General features: G+C 38.9%; 1 protein-coding gene across 1 annotated transcript; it reads left to right on the top strand.

Annotated features, from left to right (window-relative positions):
• The first annotated feature begins 1,059 nt into the window (after window positions 1-1,059).
• gad1b (glutamate decarboxylase 1b) lies at window positions 1,060-22,283 on the top strand. The gene is given in 18 exon segments (XM_079882756.1): window positions 1,060-1,217; window positions 2,958-3,020; window positions 5,528-5,671; window positions 6,828-7,070; window positions 7,427-7,431; window positions 7,433-7,474; window positions 7,476-7,519; window positions 15,356-15,468; window positions 15,680-15,795; window positions 15,953-16,032; window positions 16,204-16,258; window positions 16,496-16,612; window positions 16,723-16,787; window positions 16,887-16,965; window positions 18,562-18,711; window positions 20,425-20,532; window positions 20,632-20,721; window positions 20,803-22,283. Coding segments are annotated over 18 exon segments (1,764 nt in total). The 5' UTR covers window positions 1,060-1,141; the 3' UTR covers window positions 20,977-22,283.
• Window positions 22,284-22,953: the final 670 nt, after the last annotated feature.

Raw genomic sequence — 22,953 nt, 5'->3', positions numbered from 1 at the left:
AAACATCCCCCACGTGCCATTTTTCTGGATTTTACTGTGACACCTGTGACTCCGCAAGGTAAGCGCTCACCTTCTGCGTTCTGATCTCAATGTAAGCCCTTTTTTCTTTTCTACAACATTGGGAAGATAACTATATGAGAAACTGAACTGTGCCTTTTGTATTCAGTTATAATAAATGCATGTATAGATTTAAACCAGTTTCTGCCAGTATTGTGATCCTATGTTCACACTGGAACGCGTCTGGCAAAATAATGATCTAAAAACATGGTGTAATTTAACACATGAGCAGCGCAATGATTTTTTTGCCCATATTTCACTAACTCCGACAGTGATTGATGCGCATATTTTGAGGATATTTAAAGATCATCTTAATTGAGAAATCAATAAGTCACTCTTTCTCTATGCATTCTCTCTTTCTTTTTTCTTTTTTTTTTTTTTTTCTTTTTTTGGACGAGAGTCGTTTAGGCGTCTGACCTTCTGTAAAATCATCCGTAACAAAGAAATATTATTTATCATCGTCACCAACACTAATAATAGGTTCAAATGATTATTTCTGTCCTGACTTCGTCGCCTTTGTTATGCTGCGGTTGAAGTGAACAGATTCTTCGTTTTAAATGATTCGATTTAAAGACCTCGTTACAGAGCCAATTAAGTCAGACTTCACGGTCTGCCGCGCGCCGGAGCTCACAGGGGCGTCTGGAGAACACAGCCATCCAAAATACCAACTTATATAGGTCGGACTATCTTCAGAACTTACCTAGCATTCTTTTCGTTATTTCTTAGGTGTGTTGTTTTGTTTTCTCGTGCTGTAATGTGCGCGGTTCTATCAGAGCGCATTTCTGAACATGACAGAACACTGAGCGCGCGCGCGTGGCGCAAGACAAATTATCCTGGCGACGCGGAGTGAATTACTGCCATTTCATAAGGAGAATTTGATGCGTGATATTGTGCTAGAAAAAAAACGCTTATTTTTATATAGCTATATACTTTCTATGAGATATTAGCCAGTCTTTTTTCTATATAAGCAACTGTTATTTGTGCCATCACTTTGTTTATCCTAATTTCTCCACATTTTCCGTGTGTAGTGTGTTTTTTTTTTCCTTCAGTCTGAAAGCAGTGAGGTGTTTTTTTTCCAGGACTGATGGCGTCTTCTGCACCTTCTTCCTCGGCTGGTGATATGGACCCAAACACGGCTAATTTACGACAACCTGCCACAAGTAGGTCTCTCTGGATAACGCGTTTTTCACTTGGCTTGTTTACTCCGTGGGGTGGCGATGTTCATCACTGCCCTGAAAAACACACCGCGCCGTGTGAGATGTCTATTAGCTGACAGCTTGAGAGACAAATTATGAATTATCTTTAGATAGATAGATAGATAGATAGATAGATAGATAGATAGATAGATAGATAGATAGATAGATAGATAGATAGATAGATAGATAGATAGATAGATCACAGTCATGCCAATAAAGCAATTTTGAATTGAATTGATATTAAAACGAGAACCCCTGATTATCGTTTTATTACAAAAAATATTATTGTAATAAGATATTATAGTTTTAATTATATTTGATTATAGTTTTCGTCATAGAAATGTAAATTCTTCATTTGCAGGGAGATCGATGTATATAGATGTAATAATAATAATAACAATATTTTTATTTTTTGCTATTTTTCTAGAGATAGTTTTAGTCTCAATTCTGCAGATTACAAATGAAAAATATCATGCAAATTGTATTCTTAATTTTACTCACAAATAAGAGCATCCTGCTTCTGCCTAATTGCATTTAATTATGGACCCGATCTTATAACAATAGCTCTGCATTTTGCCTCGTTTTATGGGAGCTTGAAGAACAGCAATCAGCCATCGTCTGCTCTCGACAGACCCACCTTAATAGCGCAATTACAAAAATTACCCGCCATCACGGTCCAATTCACATTTTCCTTTGTAAATATGCTGAAAATGCCCGAGTCAAAAAATAGCCTACATAAAAGAAACTGGTTTGATCTGATTTGATCAGGTGTAAAATAAATAAAAATGTCATGCTAAAAAAAAAATGTGTGCAATAATATGAAGATGTAGTACCAATATATGTTTTTTATGTTAGCTATGTACATTTTGATATAAATTGTAAAAAGCATTATGTGTTGTGCTGTTGTGTGTGTGCGCGCGCGTGTTTTGCTATTATCTCCCTGCCAAGCTCTATCTCACGCTCACTGACCTGAGGGGCGCGCGCTGTCTCTGCCTCATCTGACAGCGCGCGCCTGGGGCAGATACAGCTAGATCTGCCCTCAGACAAAACCCACCCCAGAGATAAATTCATTTCAAACTATTGATGATGATAATAATAATAATTCACCTTCGTTTCTTATCGCTGTATATGCACACTTGCACCATTTTGTTTATATAAATTCTATTTGTCCTTGCTGAATATAGTGTTGTTCGTGTTTGCTTACTGCTGTGAGCGTGTGTTCATTTTATTTCATTTTCATTGTATCAGCATCTAAACTTTATCTGTCTGGTCACTTATGCTAGAGGTCATTCATGTATTTTTTCGAGTGGTGTGTTTTCTCTCTCTCGGCTCTCTGTGTGACGGCTGGCAAGTCAAACACAAGCGTTTCACTCAATTAATTCCGAGACCTCATTTCATGCCCGCTTATTTTAAACCGCCTCTTTGCCGGATGTGTGCCACCATCTATTAGCGGCCTGCCTCTCTGATAGCCTCTATTGATCGCTTGATGAAAATCAAGCCCTTTCAAAAAAAAAAAAAAAAAAATGAAATTGAAATTGAAAAGCCACACGTTCGGCAAAGACCCGAATCTGTTGCGCACATTCATTGTCTTCTGCGTCAATGCATGCTGACCCTTAATTTTGCGCTTTCTACAGCATCACCCATAGCATTAAGAATAGAATAAACTCTGGGATGTTGAACAGCTCTCCAAACGTCTCGTTTTAGCCGGCGACGCGTGGTACGGGGTTGCGCACGGATGCACGAGGAAACTGGGCATGAAGATCTGTGGTAAGTTACAGTGCCAACATTATCTCAGTCTTGAGGTCAGTCAAGGTGCCAAAGTGGAGGGCACCTTTATCCATGCTGTTGTTGCTCTGTTGACCCAGGTGTGAATACATATGCCCTAGATATGGAGCAAGAGACTGTCGTTGCGTGTTTCCATCACACTAAAGGTCAGCGAGCTGTTATTTACCCTGTAGGCGAGTGTGTGAACAGGGTCTTAGTCTTTTGTTCCCCCGCATCACCCCTTGTTCACTCTCATTATTATTTTCTGGACACAACAAAATAAATAAATAACCGACAAAGGAAGGAATAGAAATCAGCCCCGAGTTAGAGATTCATGCCAGGCACGATTTGTGTAGGTTGTTAGGCAAGAGAAGTGAAAAATAGCCCGTAGAGAGTGTGAATCGTCAGTGTCTGGATGGAAATATTTTCTCACGGTCACTTAGATAAGTTTTCATAACTGGATTTGAAACACTATATATCAGGAGAAAAAGGGGCTGCCTGTGTTGCTCTCTATTAGTTTCCTGGTGGGTGGTGCTCTCTCTCTCTCTCTCTCTCTCTCTCTCTCTCTCTCTCTCTCTCTCTCTCTCTCTCTCTCTCTCTCTCTCTCTCTCTCGACTTGTCTTTTTACGCCACACTGCTCTTTATAGCCTGCTAAAAGATGTGAAGAGGATTGGGTGTTTTTAAGAGGATGACGTCTGGGAGGATGTGACCATCCTGACTCCTGCTGAACTTTAGATCGTTTTACTCTCTCAAGGCCAGATCATCTTCATTTAATTTAGCCTGATGTGCTTTTTGTTTAAAAAATGAACATGTAATGAGAATGATGCCCTGATTATTGCAAAACCGCATGAATCTAATTAGTAATATGTATTAAATGCTAAAGCCTAAGGGGAAAACACTGAATGATCATTCTGTCATTAAAATTGTTGATGTATAAACAATATCTGGAATTTACGCGCCCTCAGCTGCATATTCTGCTGTCGTTTGAGCTCATATACAAAGCGTGTAAATAATCAGTCAAATTCTTATCTATCTATCTGTCTATCTATATTTTTTGTTAATTTGTTTCTATATGATTTCATTTATGTTTATTTTTTTATTTTGATTAAACTTTATTTTAAGGTGTCATTGTTACACTGTAATTATATATTTAAGTACTGAGTAATATTAATCTTAGGCTACTTACTGGGTTAGGTTTAGTTTAGGGTAAGTTGCATGTAATTATGCATCATTTATTGTCATTACTAACTACATGTGTAAAACAAGAGAGAGAGAGCTCATGCAGAAATTGATCTGAATAGACTCATCTTAACGATTTAATGAAACGAAATGTATGCCTTATCCAGTGTGTAAACCATTGCTCAAATAAAATCATATTTTTAATGAGAAGATTCAGCGTATATCAACACAGTAAATAATTTGCTATTTTTATCTTAATTGCATGCGCAATAAACATGTTCGACGTGGTTGTGAAGACAAAAAAAATCCTTTAACATGAGAAAAAGAGAGAGATTTGGTCTTTAGCATGAGAGAAAACAGAAAAAATCCATTTGATAGCCGCAATGAAATCGTGTCGCCTATTGATGTTGAGCGCATCTCCAAAGATTCACGGCATCGAATAGTCATTAGCTCTTATCAGAACCGAGCCTGAATGAGAGAGACGGGCTGCAGGGTGGCAGAGGGGAGTATTAACGCAGGCCTGCGCTCTCTGATAATATTGTGCGATAGTCCAGCTCAAAATGAAAGAGATAAGACAACCGGGCCCTCGTGACCGAAAGACGGATGCTCCAAGGAAATATGCTGTTAAATATTGAAAAATATTCTTTATAATCTTACTAACCATCTGTGACCCATGTTTTACAATAGCTATACGCAGACCTCCATAGATAAAATCAGTCGAAATAATAAAGAATGCATGCATTATGAACGAAAAACAGGCTATTTTTTTATATTTTGGGGGACATCTTGGTGTTTGACTCTCTTAGGTCTTTCTGCTTTGCCTAAACATGTTTGTTCACGTTCATGCTAGATGTTCCAATAAAACATCCTCGATGGATCTATTGAATGTGCCTGTCGGCAGTTAATGACATGAGCATCTGGTCAGTCACGCGGAATCTGTGAAGGATGATATAGAGCCAAACTCATGTGCCTGTCGGCAGTTAATGACATGAGCATCTGGTCAGTCACGCGGAATCTGTGAAGGATGATATAGAGCCAAACTCAACCGGGAATCAACAGGGTTTCATGATCCAAAAAAACAAAACACACCCTACATGTCCTCTGATGTCATGGCTACAGTAGCACCTCTGAACTGAACCTCAACCAATCCATAAATAGCGCTGTCCCACTAAAACCCCAGCCACTGGAATCACCCTTAGCGCGCAAACCTGCTGTTAGTTGCTAATGTTAAGCAACTGGTTAGAGATAGCCTACAACTTTTTCCTCCATAGCATCCATTACCAAGGCTGAGGATATGTTTTGCAATTCTCCCCCGTGTTGTAATGATGCAGGTTTCCTGCAGAAGAACAACAGTCTGGACGAGAAGAGTCGTATGGTGGGCGCCTTCAAGGAGAGCGCGAAGAACCAGATGACGCGCGACAACAGCGAGCGCTACACGCGCGACGAGACGGACTTCTCCAACCTGTTCGCTCGAGGTGACCATCCTTCTCATTCTTAATGCCACGTTTCAGTCTAACGCACTGTTGCTTCATCATAAAATCGAACGATTTGAAGTTAAAGAAAAAGAATTGAATGGTCGCATTGTATATATAAACTAAAATCATTATATATACAGTACCGGTCAAACGTTTTGAAAAATTACTATTTTAATGTTTTTAAAAGAAGTATCTGATGCTCATCAAGCCTGCATTTATTTGATCAAAAATACAGAAAAAAAGTAATATTGTGAAATATTATTACAATTTTAAATAATGGTTTTCTATTTTAATATAGCCTACTTTCAAATATAATTTGATACCGATCTGATTTGATACCGATACATTATCAATGTTGGAGACAGTTGTGCTATGTAATATATATATATATATATATATATATATATATATATATATATATATATATATATATATATATATATAGAACTTGTGATACTTTTTTTAGGATTCTTTGATTAATAAAAAGTTAAAAGAACGGCATTTATTTTAAATAGAAATATTTTGTATTTTTGTAACAACTACTGTTCAAAAGTTTGGGGTCAGTAATTGTTTTGATGAATACTTTTATTCAGCAAGGATATGTTAAATTGATAAAAAAGCGATAGTAAAGGTTTATATTGTTAGAAAATATTTCTATCTTGAATAAATGCTGTTCTTTTAAAAAAATCACAGATTAGAAAAAAATATATAATTCAACATTGTTTCCAACATTGATAATAACTATCAAATAGTATCAAATAAGCATAATGATTTCTGAAGGATCATGTGACACTGAAGACTGGAGTAATGATGATGAAAATTCAGCTTTGATCACAGAAATAAATTATATTTTAAAGTATATTAAAATAGAAAACCATAATTTTTAAATCATAATAATATTTCACAATATTACTATATTTTTCTGTATTTTTTTTTTAAATCAAATGCAGGCTTGATGAGCATAAGAGTCTTTCATTCCGTGCAAGTACAAAGAGTTCACATGATTGACTGGTGACCTAGAAATGTTAGATGAAAAAATCCCAGTGTAATTTTCAGTGTGGGTTCAGACTTTTCACCTCCACCGCTTCAACCCCACTAATATCTCAATTGTATAAATGAAAACACTTCTTATCTTTTCATGCTGCCTCTATTCTAGATCTACTGCCTGCTAAAAATGGCGAGGAACCCACAATCCAGTTTCTTCTCGAAGTGGTAGAGATCCTCACCAATTATGTTCGCAAGACCTTCGACAGATCCACCAAAGTGCTGGACTTCCATCACCCTCACCAGCTCCTGGAGGGAATGGAGGGCTTCAACCTGGAGCTGTCGGATCAGCCGGAGTCGCTGGAGCAGATCCTGGTGGACTGCAGAGACACGCTCAAGTATGGAGTGAGAACAGGTACAGGCCAGAGTCAGCCGTCCTCACAAATACACAACATTAGTTTATCTTGAAGACTGGAGTAATGATGCTGAAAATTCAGCTTCGCATCACAGGAATAAATGACATTTTACAATAATTTCAAATGTAAAACAATTATTTTAAATGTTAATAATATTTCACAATATTACTGTTTTTTACTGTATTATTGATCAAATAAATGTTGGTGAGCATAAGAGATTTATTTCAAAAGCATAAAAAAACTCTTGAACAGCAGTGTATAGCTGACATGTAGAAAGTATTTTTGATCTGGTTGATTAATGTTATGATATTAAAGAGTATTTACTTTAAATCTTTCCTGTAAATTCTCTTCTCAGGTCATCCCTAGATTTTTCAACCAGCTTTCATCTGGACTGGACATCATTGGGTCTCGCTGGAGAATGGCTCACCTCTACTGCCAACACTAACATGTGAGTTATTCAGATCAGCCTCCTCTCCTCTCCTCTCCTCTCCTCTCCTCTCCTCTTCCCTCTCCTCTCCTCTCCTCTCCTCTCCTCTCCTCTCCTCTCCTCTCCTCTCCTCTCTTCTCCTCTCCTCTCCTCTCCTCTCCTCCTGTCCTCCCCTTCTCCTCCTCTCTCCTCCTCTCTCCTCTCCTCTCCTCTCCTCTCCTCCTGTCCTCCCTTCTCCTCCTCTCTCCTCTCCTCTCCTCTCCTCTCTTCTCTTCTCCTCTCCTCTCCTCTCCTCTCCTCTCCTCTCCTCTCCTCTCACTCTCTTCTCTTCTCCTCTCCTCTCCTCTCCTCTCCTCTCCTCTCCTCTCCTCTCTCTCTTCTCCTCTCCTCTCCTCTCCTCTCCTCTCCTCTCTTCTCTTCTCCTCTCCCTCTCCTCTCCTCTCCTCTCCTCTCCTCTCCTCTCCTCTCCTCCCCTCCTGTCCTCCTTCTCCTCCTCTCTCCTCCTCTCTCCCTCTCCTCTCCTCTCCTCTCCTCTCCTCCTTCCTCCCTTCCTCCTCCTCTCTCCTCACCTCTCCTCTCCTCTCCTCTCCTCTCCTCTCCTCTCCTCTCCTCCTGTCCTCCTTCTCCTCCTCTCCTCCTCTCCTCTCATCTCCTCCTCTCTTCTCTCCTCTCCTCCTGTCCTCCCTTCTCCTCTCTTCTCCTCTCCTCTCCTCTCCTCCTGTCGCTCCCTTTTCTTGTCCTCTCTTCCTGCTGTCCTCTCTTCTCTGCTCTCCTCCTCTCTTCTCTCCTCTCTCTATCCTCTCTTCTCCTCTATCCTCCTCTCCTTTCCTCTCCTCCTGTCCTCCCTTTCTTGACCTCTCTTCCTGTCCTCTCTCTCTCCTCTTCCTCCTCTCTTCTCTCCTCTCCTCCTGTTCCTCCCTTCTCCTCTCTTCTCATTTCCTTTCCTCTCTCCTCCTGTCCTCCCTTTTCTTGACCTCTCCTCCTGTCCTCCCTTCTCTTCTCCTTTCCTCTCCTTCTCTCTCGTCTCATCTCTTCTCCTGTCCTCTCTTTTCCTCTCCTCCTATCTCCTCCTCTCCTCTCCTCCTCTCTTCTCCTCTCCTCTCATCCTCTCTTCTCCTCTCCTCTCCTCTCCTCTCTTTCTCTCTTCTCCTCCCCTCTCATCCTCTCTTCTCCTCTCCTCTCCTCTCCTCTCTTTCTCTCTTCTCCTCCCCTCTCATCCTCTCTTCTCCTCTCCTCTCCTCCTCTCCTCTCCTCTCCTCTCTTTTCTCTCTTCTCCTCCCCTCTCATCCTCTCTTCTCCTCTCTCCTCCTCTCCTCTCTTTCCATCTCTTCTCCTCTCCTCTCCTCTCCTCTCCTCTCCTCTCCTCTCCTCTCCCTCCTCCTCTCCTCTCCTCTCCTGTTCTCTCCTCTCCTCTCCTCTCCTCTCCTCTCCTGTTCTCTCCTCTCCTTCTCTCTCTCCTCTCCTTTCCTCCTGTCCTCCCTTCTCCTCTCCTCTCCTCTCCTCTCCTCTCCATTCCTCTCCTCCTGTCCTCCCTTCTCCTCTCCTTTCCTCTCCTACTCTCTTCTTCTCCTCTCTTCTCTTATCTTCTCCTGTCCTGTCCTCTCCTCTCCTGTTCTCTCCTCTCCTCTCCTCTCTCATTCTCTTCTCCTCTCTTCTCCTGTCCTCCCTTCTCTTCTCCTTTCCTCTGCTCCTCTCATCTTGTCTCCTCTCTTCTCCTGTCCTCTCTTTTCCTCTCCTCCTATCTCCTCCTCTCCTCCTCTCTTCTCCTCTCCTCTCATCCTCTCTTCTCCTCTCTCTCCTCTCCTCTCCTCTCCTCCTCTCTTCTCCTCTCCTCTCTTTTCTCTCTTCTCTTCTCCTCTCATCCTCTCTTCTCTCTTTCTCTTCTCCTCTCGTCCTCTCTTCTCCTCTCCTCCTCCTCTCCTCTTTCCATCTCTTCTCCTCTCTTCTCCTCTCCTTTCATCCTCTCTTCTCCTCTCTTCTCCTCTCATCTCCTCTCTTTCCTCTCTTCTCCTCTCCTGTCATCCTCTCTTCTCCTCTCTCCTCCTCTCCTCTCTTTTCCCTCTTCTCCTCTTCTTTCATCCTCTCTTCTCCTCTCTTCTCCTCTCCTGTCCTCCCTTCTTCTCTCTCTCTTCTCTTCTCTTCTCTTCTCTTCTCTTCTCTTCTCTTCTCTTCTCTTCTCTTCTCTTCTCTCCTCTCCTCTCCTCTCTTCTCTTCTCTTCTCTTCTCTTCTCTTCTCTTCTCCTCTCCTCTCCTCTCCTCTCTTCTCTTCTCCTCTCCTCTCCTCTCCTCTCCTCTCCTCTCCTCTCTTCTCCTCTCCTCTCCTCTCCTCTCCTCCCTTCTCCTCTCCTCTCCTCTCCTCCTATCTTCTCTTCTCTTCTCCTGTCCTCTCCTGTTCTCTCCTCTCCTCTCTTTTCTCTCTTCTCCTCTCCTTTCATCCTCTCTTCTCCTCTCCTTTCCTCCTGTCCTCCCTTCTCCTGTCCTCCCTTCTCCTCTCCTCTCCTCTCCTCTCTTCTCTTCTCTTCTCTTCTCTTCTCTTCTCTTCTCTTCTCTTCTCTTCTCTTCTCTTCTCCTCTCCTCTCCTCTCCTCTCTTCTCTTCTCTTCTCTTCTCTTCTCTTCTCTTCTCTTCTCTTCTCCTCTCCTCTCCTCTCCTCTCCTCTCTTCTTCTGTCCTCTCCCCTCGGTGGATACATGTTGTTTGTGATACATATGTAAGTGTTTCCATTGCTCTGAGGTTATGTAAAGGGTTTGTTTGAACGCTATGGCTAGAGGCGCTGTCTTTGTCAACTCTGCATCGAGTGGTGTCTCTGATTGCTGTAACCACCCGGTGCCCTCCAGGCGTGTGAGATTGCATATTGATCAGCACATAGAGTTACACATTTGGCCGCTGCACTACATGATATAAAGAGCAAATTGACTTGAGCTGTTTTATTGGACATTTCTGTCTGATGAGTTGCTCATGCGAAGTGCAAAGGTGATTAGGAAAGAAACGATAGTATAGATTGCTCTGACACATAGATTTTTTTTTTCCTTTTTAAGTTGCAGAAAACACATAGGCATAGAGCGCTGGCTGCAGTGATGATTTATTTTTGTTGGTCAACCCGGAAGTTAGCATCACACTCGACAAACTCTGTGACCAACAAAAGTTTAGGATTCCATCATGATAAACTTTACAAATGAACACAACTTTTATGAATTTTGACGAACGAACTACACCACGGCCACATGACTTCAACATTACCACCGTTAAGCATCCAACAGCTCTTTCAGCACTTATTTAAAAGCATTTTCCCTGAAAGTTTGAGTTAGAATAGTTTACAAGAGCATGATTATAAACACAACAAGGCTGTGAAAGCGACTAGTGAGTAGATGATTTTACCTGTTCGGCTGATGATGTTTAATGTCCCCGACAACCTCTATAGTCCCATTGAGACACTTGACAGCAACCACCTTTTTCAAAACAAGTAAAACTTTAACAGATCACAAGTGGGGTATTACTGATGTATTCTATGTCGGAGAATAAAATGTGAAAATACCATGAACTTGTGTTAAACCACAAACCGTATTTCAGACATTTAACAAAAATCCCATTGACATTGGGACGATGGAAGCAGAAGTGCACACCCAAATTATTACCACTGATAAAAAAACAAGGATTTGTGCAACTAGATTTATATAGCCTTTATGACCACTTCATCAGGTGAAAATGAGCCCTTTATCCCATTTATAAAGCTGAAGCTGATGGGTTTTTTTTTTTTTCATGAAGCTTATGACTGTGCAGCACTGAAGAGTCTTACAACACTAAAGCACAGAATGGACTTGTACCAAATCTATTTAACAGCCCATTGATTGTGTGTGACTGTGGGCTGGTAGGAAGTGTGTGCCAGCTGGGACCAGCCAGTCGGAGAGCGTGTGTGTCCCTGCGGGCTGAACAGTCTGGCCATCGCATTTCACTCCCAGAGGCCATTTTGATCTCAGAGGACCGAGCACTTCATTACAGCTGTCTTTCTTAATATAAACAGAGAGCTTCTTATAATAGAAGTCACTTACGAAGAGAAAGGCCTTGTTAAATAGCCATTACTATGAACAATGGGTTTTTGCAATAGGGAATTACTTTGATTAATATCCTCTTAAGATAATTCATGCCACATACGAAGAGGAAGAGAGCAAAAGAGAGAAAAGAGCAGAGCTGAAAACATTAAAGAACTTATAGGGTCTGTTTCAATAAAGTGAGCTGCCTATAGCAGTATTTTAGGGCATCATAGAAGCTCTTCTGCATGAAATCTGTTTATGTTGCCCTATATCCCAATTTGGACTAAATCTAAAGCAGTAGAGCATGTAATGCTGCCATGAACCTCAGAGTCGGAAACATATAAGTAGCCTAAACCAAAGAAAATAATTTTACTTCGAATAAACCCAAATAACTATCTGAATTCAAAATTGTACAAATTATTCATTTCTATGCACTTTTTTATACATGGTATCACAACTAAATGTTTTTGCATGAAGCAAACTGATTAACTTTACATCATTTTTAACGGAAGAGCGGATTTGGCCATTTGTAACTTAAATGTGCGATTCACTTCCAGCATCAACATAAGAGAAAGTTTATATACAACATAATAGAACATTAACATTTTTTCATCTTACTAAAAATGCATGAAATAACAGTTTATTTTAGCATTTACTCTTCCTATCCGGCCCCGTGCAATGGGAAATTAAAATGCTGTTTTCCATATTTGATCGAGCTATTGTTCTTTCAACATGAAAACAGTTTAACATGATGCAACCGTGTTTGAATGAAAAACCTGATACAATAGAGTTCAAACAAAATTAATTATTTAAATAAAGTGAACGGCATCAATAAATCATTTTTTGAGTGTATTTTACCTGACCAAGTCCTATGCTGCTTGAAGTTGCAAACTGGCATTTGATATATCATATTATTTTAATTTATTATCATAATCATAAACACTTTTACTGTTAACTGCACTTTGTTTTTCTTACAGTTATTTACAGCGGCTCGTGAATCGTATGTGTATGAATAAGGTGGATAGACTTGCTTCCCATTTATTATCTATATTATAGATCAGTGTTGCCACCATGTTTCAGTTTGACATGACCCTTATGACATCACAACTTGGCAACTGGTAGAATTCCGAGTTTCCCACTTGTAAATATGACATTGCTCAGTCATTAATCTGCTTAGAACTCGGAATTCCAATATTTCCAACTCCACTTGAAGGGCACGTATAAAGAGGCGAGATAAGAGAGAGATAAGCTCAGTGAAAAAATATTTAATATGCCTGACAAAGCAACAACTTTACCCAATATTTGTGTTTAAAATTTTGCTTTTTTGCATGAATAACACTATTTGTTTGACTGACTACATCCATATGAACCCAATCCTAATATGAACACCATATCTGAATTCATTGTTCACATTTTTTTCTTATGCAGTATACACCAAGGCAGCTCACTAGTCTGTAGTGTTTTCTTTGTGACATTTGCTTTATGCTATTTTTAACAGTATGAATAAAAACATTCACAAGTGCTGCTGACATTTGAGAAGTCAAGAGGTGATCGATGGTGTTGGGCGGTTTCCTGTATACAACCTTGAATTTTGCCCTTTCTTCACATCTTATTCCTGTTAAAGCATGGATATGATGTTAAAAAGCACTATATTTGTATTCAGTGGTAGATGGAGTCATGACAGTGCTTTTACATGAAGTACTAATGGCAGAGGTGTGTTAGTTCACTAGATGAGAGTGTGGGAGTCTCTCTGTTGATTAGTTCTTTTTCAGCCGCTCAAAATCTCGGGATAAACATTTCTCCTTCTCTCCCACATTATGCCGTCTTGTAGCTCGAGGGATAAAGCTGTTGTGTTCGCCTCCCACTGCTCTCTGCCCCGTTTTGAAGGATTTCACCTGCAATGTTTTAGAATGTTTCATTTCTGCACTGCTGAGATTGGCGCTTCAGCTGCTGCCACACACACACACACACACACACACACACACACACACACACAAAGGGCTTTGTGAGAAGAAGAGTGAATGGACAGGCTGCAAATGCTGCTTCTTCTGTCATTATTCACCGTGGCTAATTTAGACCCATTATTTCTCATCAGCGGTGACACACACTGACCGGCAGCTAATGGACGGACACACACACACGCGCGCGCACACACAAAGAATTATCCATACACCCTCAAAATAGCTTCACATAAAAGACAAAAAAGAGGTTTTTACATTAAATTTGAGTGGTGTTTTGGCTGGTTTCTTGGGATTTCAACGAGCTTGTGTGGTGTTGCAGGGTGTTGCTAAAAGCCCTTTTGTCTTTATGATAAACGATTTTCAGTGGTTAATGCCGATATTGATATCTAGAGACCAACATAGGCAAATATATAATGCTGATATATTCAGTGCATAATACAGCAAATGACATGCTGAATTAATAATTAATTACACAATAGGCTATTTACTCAAAAATCACAATTCAATTAAATGTAGCTATTATCCATTAATAAGACAATCACAACAAAAATTATGGATCATCTCTTGTTCTTTTCATCAGCATATTGTGCTTTAGTGAGCATGTGATTATGACTTTGTGTTATGCAAATGTAGGCTATATGACACAATTTCATAATACAGTGTAATGGTAAAAGGTCTCGATATACATTGTGCCACCGCAATATTCAGACAGGTATTAAATTTCCGGTTGGTTTCTCCTCCTTTGTACATGAAAATGCAATTTGTCAAATCCAACACGTGTAAGATCTGCGGGAAAATACATTGTTCTATTTATATGACATTATGACAGCCGGAATCATGTTTTAGCTGCATGTTATTGATGATTCTCGGTTATTTTTACTGTCTTAAATCTTTGTTCCTTTTGTGACGGAGCTGAACAATGAGTCTGCCCGGGGCTGTTCCCTGTCCTACTTGTGTTCATCACACTTTCGTCCCTCTCTTCTCTGAATGAGATGGATTTGTGCGGGAGTGTGCTCTTATCAGGCGCGCGCAGCCGTCCCCTCATTTACACGCTGTCTGTCCCCCGTCAGACTGAAGTTACTCCTGCATTTAGACGGACAGATAGCCATCAGAATACTGACTCCCTTCATTAAAACACCCTGAAATGAGCCCTTATCTAGTCTATCACAGCCGTCTTTTAATTAGCGATATTCAAAGCAGCCGAGAGGGACAGAATGTTCCTCTGTCGGAACAGTGTGTAATGTCTGCAGGGAGGGACTGTGAATCTCTGAAGTAGCCTAGCTGTTGTCTGATTTCGACGATTTGGAGAAGCAGAACATAAGTAGCTATGAATGTCATAAATATAAATCTCAAACGAACCTCATAACCAAGTCAAATTTCATAAATAAAAAAATAAATAAAAGAAAAACACACAGTAGCCTAAGCTTGTTTCAGTAAACTCTGACCTTGTTTCAGTAAACTCTGAAACTCGCGCAATTGCGAGTTTAGCATAGGCTATATCTCATAATTCTGACTTTATAAATCGCAATTGTGAGTCAAATCATGCAATTCTGAGAAAAAAAGTCAGACATGTGGGATAAAAATTCGCAATTACCTTTTTTTTATATTTTAGGCTACTCGGTGGTGGAAACAAGCATCAGCATTCTTGGAAAGCCAATCAGAATCGAGTTCCAAAACTAACTCACCAATCAAAAACCACCAATTAAAATTATATATTTTTTTTTTTACATTTTTTAATTATTTATAATTTCTTTACACTGTGATTTGGTTGTTAAACTAAGCAAAAATATGTTTCTACTTGTGACTAAATATGAATCTCAAACGAATCTCATATTGACCAAATTTAATTGTGTGTTTGTGTGTTCAGGTTCACATATGAGATCGCGCCCGTGTTTGTTCTGATGGAGCAGCTGACCCTAAAGAAGATGAGAGAGATTATTGGCTGGCCGAACGGGGATGGCGATGGACTCTTCTCACCAGGTGAATAATTAGTCGAAATAATCCATAACAAACAAAATGATTTAATATTACAATTACAAACGTATGATGTTCACCCAAAAACATATAATAAAACAATGACTATAGATTATGCATAAAAATAGGTAATGATGACATTTAATTCCTTTGACACATTTAATTGAACACAGCTGTGAGTGGTGCTGAAATGCACTGAATGCTCATCTGTTCACAGGTGGTGCCATATCAAACATGTACAGCGTGATGGTTGCACGGTATAAGTATTTCCCAGAAGTCAAAACCAAAGGCATGTCAGCAGCACCACGACTCGTGCTCTTCACATCTGAACATGTAAGTGCACACGGCAGTTAAACAGAGGATTTGTCTCCCTCTGGGGGTCATATATTTATTTTTGTCGTGTAAGTGTGAATGATGACATTAATTGTATTCTATCTATGGTATTTTGGCCATTTTGGTTGACTGGCAACACTTGCTTATTTTTTTGCAGAGTCATTACTCAATCAAAAAGGCTGGAGCTGTACTGGGATTTGGCAAAGAAAATGTCATTCTCCTGAAGACAGATGAGAGGTATCATGGCAGTACAGTTCTGTGTCAGTTATATAAGAATAAATAAGGATAAAAAGCTCAAAACTATGTTATATATATACATATAAGCACTTGGTTACTGTCTTTCAAAGCTCATGTTTTATTTGCTTTTATAGTCCCTCCCACTTATACCTAATTGGCTGTCTTGTTTAGGGGGCGTGTCATACCTGCTGACTTAGAGGCCAAGATCATTGATGCTAAACAGAAGGTGTGTAAATGCACAGACTACACTGCTCTGTTCTGTGCTCTTGAGACAAGTGAGTGAGCGTATTTAACCTCTGTGCCTGAAGAGTTCAGTGGATCAATAGCGGGGCAGGTATCCTCAAGCTGATGGATGATTTGACCTTCTTGTGCTTCTGTTAATGAAGTGGCACTCTGCTGTTGGGGCATTATCTTTAGGCCATGCACTATCAACAGTGAATGTGATTTTAAATGTGTGTTTTAGGGTTACGTGCCACTGTTTGTGAATGCGACGGCTGGTACCACAGTATATGGAGCATTCGATCCCATCAATGACATTGCCGACATCTGCGAGAAGTACGACCTGTGGTTGCACGTGGATGTAAGTTTGACTGCGTTTTCAATCAGTGCTTTCAGGATTAGCTGAAATGGTAACTAAATACATGAATATAGTGTATGGATCACTGAATAAATGAATGAATAAATCTCCAGGGCGCATGGGGCGGAGGACTGTTGATGTCCAGGAAACACCGTCACAAGCTAAGCGGCATTGAGAGGTATGTAAAAACCACAGGTGATGATGAGGTGCTAACATGACTGTATGTCACAGGTAAGGTGCAGTGTGAGCTGAAACCCCACTCGTGTGTTTGTTTCAGGGCAAACTCTGTCACATGGAACCCTCATAAGATGATGGGTGTACCGTTGCAATGTTCAGCCATCCTGGTTAGAGACAAGGTGAGACTTGGACATAAACAGACATACACTATTGTAAATTTTTTTTTTTTTCCTCAAATGAAATTAAGGGCTGAATATAAAATTGATCAAAAGATTTCTATTTCAAATGCTGTTCTTTTGAACGGTCTTTTCATCAAAAAATCCTGAAAAATGTATATGAAGCAGCACAACTGTTTTCAACATTGATAATAATTAGAAATGTTTTATGTGCAGCAAATCATCATATTAGAGTGATTTCTGAGGGATCATGTGACACTGAAGACTGGAGTAATGATGCTGAAAATTCAGCTTTGATCACAGGAATAAATTAGTTACATATATTCACACAGTTATTTTAAATTGTAATAATATTTCAAAAGAACTACTGTTTTTCAGTGTTTTTGATCAAATAAGCAGAAGAGACTTCATTCAAAAGCATTAAACAATCTTACCAACTCCAAACCTCTGAACAGTAGTGAACATGTACAAGCAAGGCCTGAAATTAACTTTTTTCTGCACCTGACTTAAGAAAATGTACCAGCCATAAATATTTTTTACCGGCCATGAAACAGGCAGTTATGACACCAAAATTTTAACAAGTGAAAATTTACAATTCTCTATTGAAATGTCGACACCACAGCTAAAACTACTAGCTTAACTAATATAAATTTAAAACATTATTAAAGACAAGTAAACAGTCAGTAAAACAATAAGAACAAATAATCAAATTACAAGCAAAAGGACAAATAAATACAATATAACAAAGTTACAAATGAAATAAACAGAGCTTTTCAGGTCTGACAGTAGTTTTCAGGTACACAAATGTACTAAAAGTACGCAAATGTAAAACAACATTGCATAGTCTTCACTGTATAAATTAAACATCTGTATTAATTAACCCTTATTAAAGTTACAAAAACTATTTAGTCAAGAGCAGTGAGTGACTTTTTCTTTGTCCTTTGTTGTTTGATTAACATTAAAAACACAGCAGGAATATTAGGCTGCTGTCGCTTTATTAGCGAATGCACGGATCTAATATACTGATACTAAAACACATGCGTTTACTTTCTCAACTGTTTACATTCACTTAAGACATAACTGACTGTGTTCACTAGGATACTTGCTATATTTTTTTTTACATAATTTTGTGTGAATTTGTCTGCTCCAGTGCAAGAAGACATTAGCTTAGTGTTTGTGCACGCGCTTCAGATGGGTTCGCAAACAAAACTTTCCACCTAGAGCGAGAAACTAAATGTATCCCTTTTGCATCTTCTTGCACTTGAATATTCACATTTTCTAGGCTTAAACTTTCGTGACAATGCAGCGCTGGCCCATCAACTGTCCCGAGCGTTGTTCAAGTTTGTTCAAGTTCATGCATTGTTAGAATTCATAAAAATGTTACAGGCCAACCGGCGAGTGACACCGTTTCATGGCACTTGCATGGCACTTGGCGAGTGTTCATTTTAGGCCCTGTGTACAAGTCTAAACAAAAATGTTGCCAATGCAGTTACACACCTAACTCATGTGGATATACTCATCTGCTAAATGAATGCATGTAGATCAAGTTTAGTTAATACAGCTGCTGATCACACTGAGTACGCTGTGCTTCTGTTTCAGGGCATTCTGCAGGGCTGCAACTCCATGTGTGCCGGATACCTCTTCCAACCAGACAAACAATACGACGTGAACTACGACACCGGAGACAAGGCCATCCAGTGTGGCAGACATGTAGACATCTTCAAATTCTGGCTCATGTGGAAGGCCAAGGTGGGTCACAGCAGCCGCTATTATGTCAAGTCAAATTTATTTGCAGAGCAATTTTCACAATATATATAGTTTTGAAACAACTTTAAAGAAAATCATGTTTCAGTGTTTATAATATCTTCATGTCTTCATTCAGCAGATTAGAGCTGAGTATAGTCTACATTTCTCCACGATACAAGCAATCAAGCATTTGAGATTTGCTATATAGTATATCAGCGCATGCGGATAAAGTTGGACACTTATCCAACTTTATATAAAGAGCTGGGCAATAGTATAGTTGCATTTTGTGACTAAATAAAAAATCAGGCAGTTGATATTTGCTGCTGTATGCAGTTGCTTTACATGAGTGTACTGTATGTATGCAAATAAAGTTGTATATATATATATAAACAGTATATATATATATACAGTACTGTGCAAAAGTCTTAGGCATGTTAATATTCCCCCCTATCTTTTGCTGTAGTGTGTCAGTAGGAACTATCAGTTTACATTTCCAAACATTGTTTTTGCCATTAATTGTAATAATCCAGTGAGATTTGTGTATGCACAAGGAGTCTGACAACAGCCGGTATGATCTGATCTCACCATCATCGAGTCCGTCTGTGATTACATGAAGAAACAGAAGAAACTGAGACAGACTAAATCCAGAAGAACTGCGGGAACGTCTCCGAGACGCTTGAAGAAACCTTCCTGCAAAGCTATAGTAGTGTGAAAAGTACTGGCACTTGCGTTAAAATGCTGTAAAGTGAGAATGCTTTCAAAAATAAAATCATAAATTGAATTTATTTATGATTTAACTTCTATTAACTAATTCAAATCAATATATGGTGTAACGACCCTTTGCGTTTAAAACGGCTTTTGTCCAGGGACACTTGCGCATAGTTTCTCAGGGAGCTTTGCAGGAAGGTTTCTTCAAGCGTCTCGGAGACGTTCCCGCAGTTCTTCTGGATTTAGTCTCTCTCAGTTTCTTCTGTTTCTTCATGTAATCACAGACGGACTCGATGATGGTGAGATCAGATCAGACCGGCTGTTGTCAGACTGCTTGTGCATACACAAATCTCACTGGATTATTACAATTAATGGCAAAAAGAATGTTTGGAAATGCAAACTGATATTTCCTACTGACACACTACAGCAAAAGATAGAAATAACTGACTTAAAACCATTTTTTTGGGGGGGGGGGGGGGGGGGGGTATTAACATGCCTAAGACTTTTGCACAGTTGTGTATATATATACAGTATATTCAACTTTATATATAGACTTATGCGATTATACAGTTACGTTTTATGATGATGTAAACATTCAAAGAGTTGGGATTTACTATATAATATATATTGCTGTTCCTTTTTTGCATACTGTATATATGTGACAAAAAAATTGGATATAATATATATCCCACTTTATATATAGAGAGGTACATTTTTGTGACAACACAAACTGAGATTTGCAATATAGTATATTTTGCTTTACATGAGAATTAATTAACTATAGTTATTACTATAGGGTTACGGTTAGGGTTTGGTTTGGGGTTAGTTGTAATTATGCATAATTTACTGTTATTACTATAGTAAGTACATGTAGTAACATGTAGCTCAGTAACCTTAAAATGAAGTGTTACCTCAACTTTTAATATGAAGACATTTATGTGGTTCTAGCACTAAGTATTTTGTCGAGAAAAACATTTTTATTGTTCCTGGTGAATTTTATCCATGCAGGGCACAATTGGGTTTGAGCAGCACATTGACAGATGCCTGGAGCTTTCTGAATATCTCTACAATAAAATCAAGAACCGTGAGGGATATGAAATGGTCTTTGAGGGCCAGGTTTGTATCTGGAACACACATATTTATAGATTGAAAGAACTGCTTACCTAACACTGGATGTAATGGCTTTTGTTATTGCTTTTCTTTTGCTCTCTACAGCCCCAGCACACAAATGTTTGCTTCTGGTATATTCCACCAAGCTTGCGTGGCATGCCACACGGAGACGAACGACGGGAGAAGCTACACAGGGTACTTCATCATCTCATATAACAACCAAATCAAGAGTAACAAGAGTAGCATGTGTCGTAATTCCCCTGTTTTCCCCTGCAGGTGGCGCCGAAGATCAAGGCATTGATGATGGAGTGTGGTACAACCATGGTAGGGTACCAACCACAGGGAGACAAAGTCAACTTCTTCCGAATGGTGGTCTCCAATCATGCCGTCACAATGTCAGACATCGATTTCCTGATCGACGAGATCGAGAGGCTGGGTCATGACGTGTAAGAGCAGGGAACTGTGTATAATAGAGGCTCAGGCACTCGACGGGACAGTCGTGCGCTCTACACATTTAATGGCTATGTTTCGACGTCGTGTTGTGGTCCAATATGTTCTGTCCTTCTTCTTAATGTCTGTAGATCTTTCACTTACAGATTACGTAGCCTGTTTAGCATGGAGGCTTGTTTCCGCCTTGGAATAAAAATAACATTATTATCTCACAATTCTGACTTTTTTTTTTTTTTTTTTGCAGTTGCAGTTGCTAGTTTATATTTCAGAATCCGGACTTTATAATTCACAAAAGTTATGTTCTGAGAAAAAAAGTCAGAATTGAGAGGTATCATAAAAATGTGGAATTGTGAGAAATAAAGTTGGAATTGTGAGAAAAACATCATAATTGTGAGGGAAAAAGTTGCAATTAAGTTTATATCTCACAATTCTGACTTTTTTTTTTCTTGCAATTCCGAGTTTATATCTCACACTTTGAGAAAAAAAAGTCAGAATTGAGAGTTATTTTAAAAATGTGGAATTGTGAGAAATAAAGTTGCAATTGCGAGAAAAACATCATAATTGTAAGAAAAGAAGTGTTTTATAATTGCGAGTTTATATCACAATTCGGACTTTATTTCTCGCAATTTTCGAGTTTATAACACGCAATTCTGACTTTTTTCGCAGAATTTTGAGATATAAACTCAAAATTACAAATATAACGTACCAGATAGCACATGTACATCACGGAGACGTCTATTTGATGTGTGTGTTTACATCTGGAAGACGTATTTTTAAGAGTGTTTGCTCATCTGCAATACGTCTATAGGACGTTTCCTGTCAGATGTCAAATAGACGTTTAGAAGATGTCTTTAAGATGTATTGATTTAGAATGTACGTTAAACTGACATCTTAAAGATGTCTATCAGATGTTAGTAAACAGCAGATGCTTTCCAGATGAAGTGATCTTTAACAGACATCTTGCAGACGTACGTGTGCTACTATACGTATAATTGGGAGAACATTTTTCTGAATTATGAAAAGCTCGCAATTACAAATAAAACTCGCAATTGCGAGCAAAAAGTCAGAATTGTTAGATATAGCCTACGAGAAAAAAAGTCTGAATTGCGAGAAAAAAGTTGCGATTAAGTTTATATCTCATAATTCTGACTTTTTTTCCCTTGCAATTCTGAGTTTATATCTCACACTTTGAGAAAAAAAAAAAAGTCGGAATTGAGAGTTATAAAAATGTGGAATCGCAAACCATAAAGTCCGAATTGTGAGATATAAACTCGCAATTACAAATAAAACAATTTTACTTGAGAGAATTTTTTTTTTTTTTTTTAGCAATTACCTTTATTGTTTTATTCCATGGCGGAAGCAAGCTTTTCCCTAGTATAACTACACGGTCACCTTACAGCACAGTTTAAGTCCACTAGGATCATGTGTAACAGCCGGTGCTTCGGGTTTGTAAATACAAGATAAAGACGAGCAAAGGCGCGCCACCCTTTTAATGAAGCTCGAAGCCCTTTCTGTGTAGTAGTGGGGTCTGTGTGTGTGAACCAGTGGTTGATCTGTATTTTAGTGTTGTGTTTCTAGAACTTACCTTGTTAGTAGGTCATGTAAAGTGGTTAATCAACACCTTTGTGAGGTGAAACATATTCAAGAATTTTCCGTTTGAAATGATATAAAAATAGATAAACAAAGACCTTTATTTATATTGTGAGCCGAGCAGTGTTTAAAGGTTCAGTATTTCTCCCATTTGTAATGGTTCTTCATTTGTACTTTAAGACAATATATATATATATATATATATATATATATATATATATATATATATAATCAATAACGTTTAGGTTAATGTTTAATAGTCCTGTAGTGTACTTGTGAGCCAAAGACAGAACTAGTGCCATACATTTTACAATATACTCGATATTCTTTGAAATAAGCAAGCATATAAATTACAGTATGAATCTATAGACATTTATATACAGTAAA

Source organism: Squalius cephalus (genome assembly GCF_949319135.1).
Source record: "Squalius cephalus genome assembly, chromosome: 10".
Classification (NCBI taxonomy): Eukaryota; Metazoa; Chordata; class Actinopteri; order Cypriniformes; family Leuciscidae; genus Squalius; species Squalius cephalus.
Note: the sequence above shows the minus strand (reverse complement) of the source record. Positions and strands in the feature narration are given on the sequence as shown.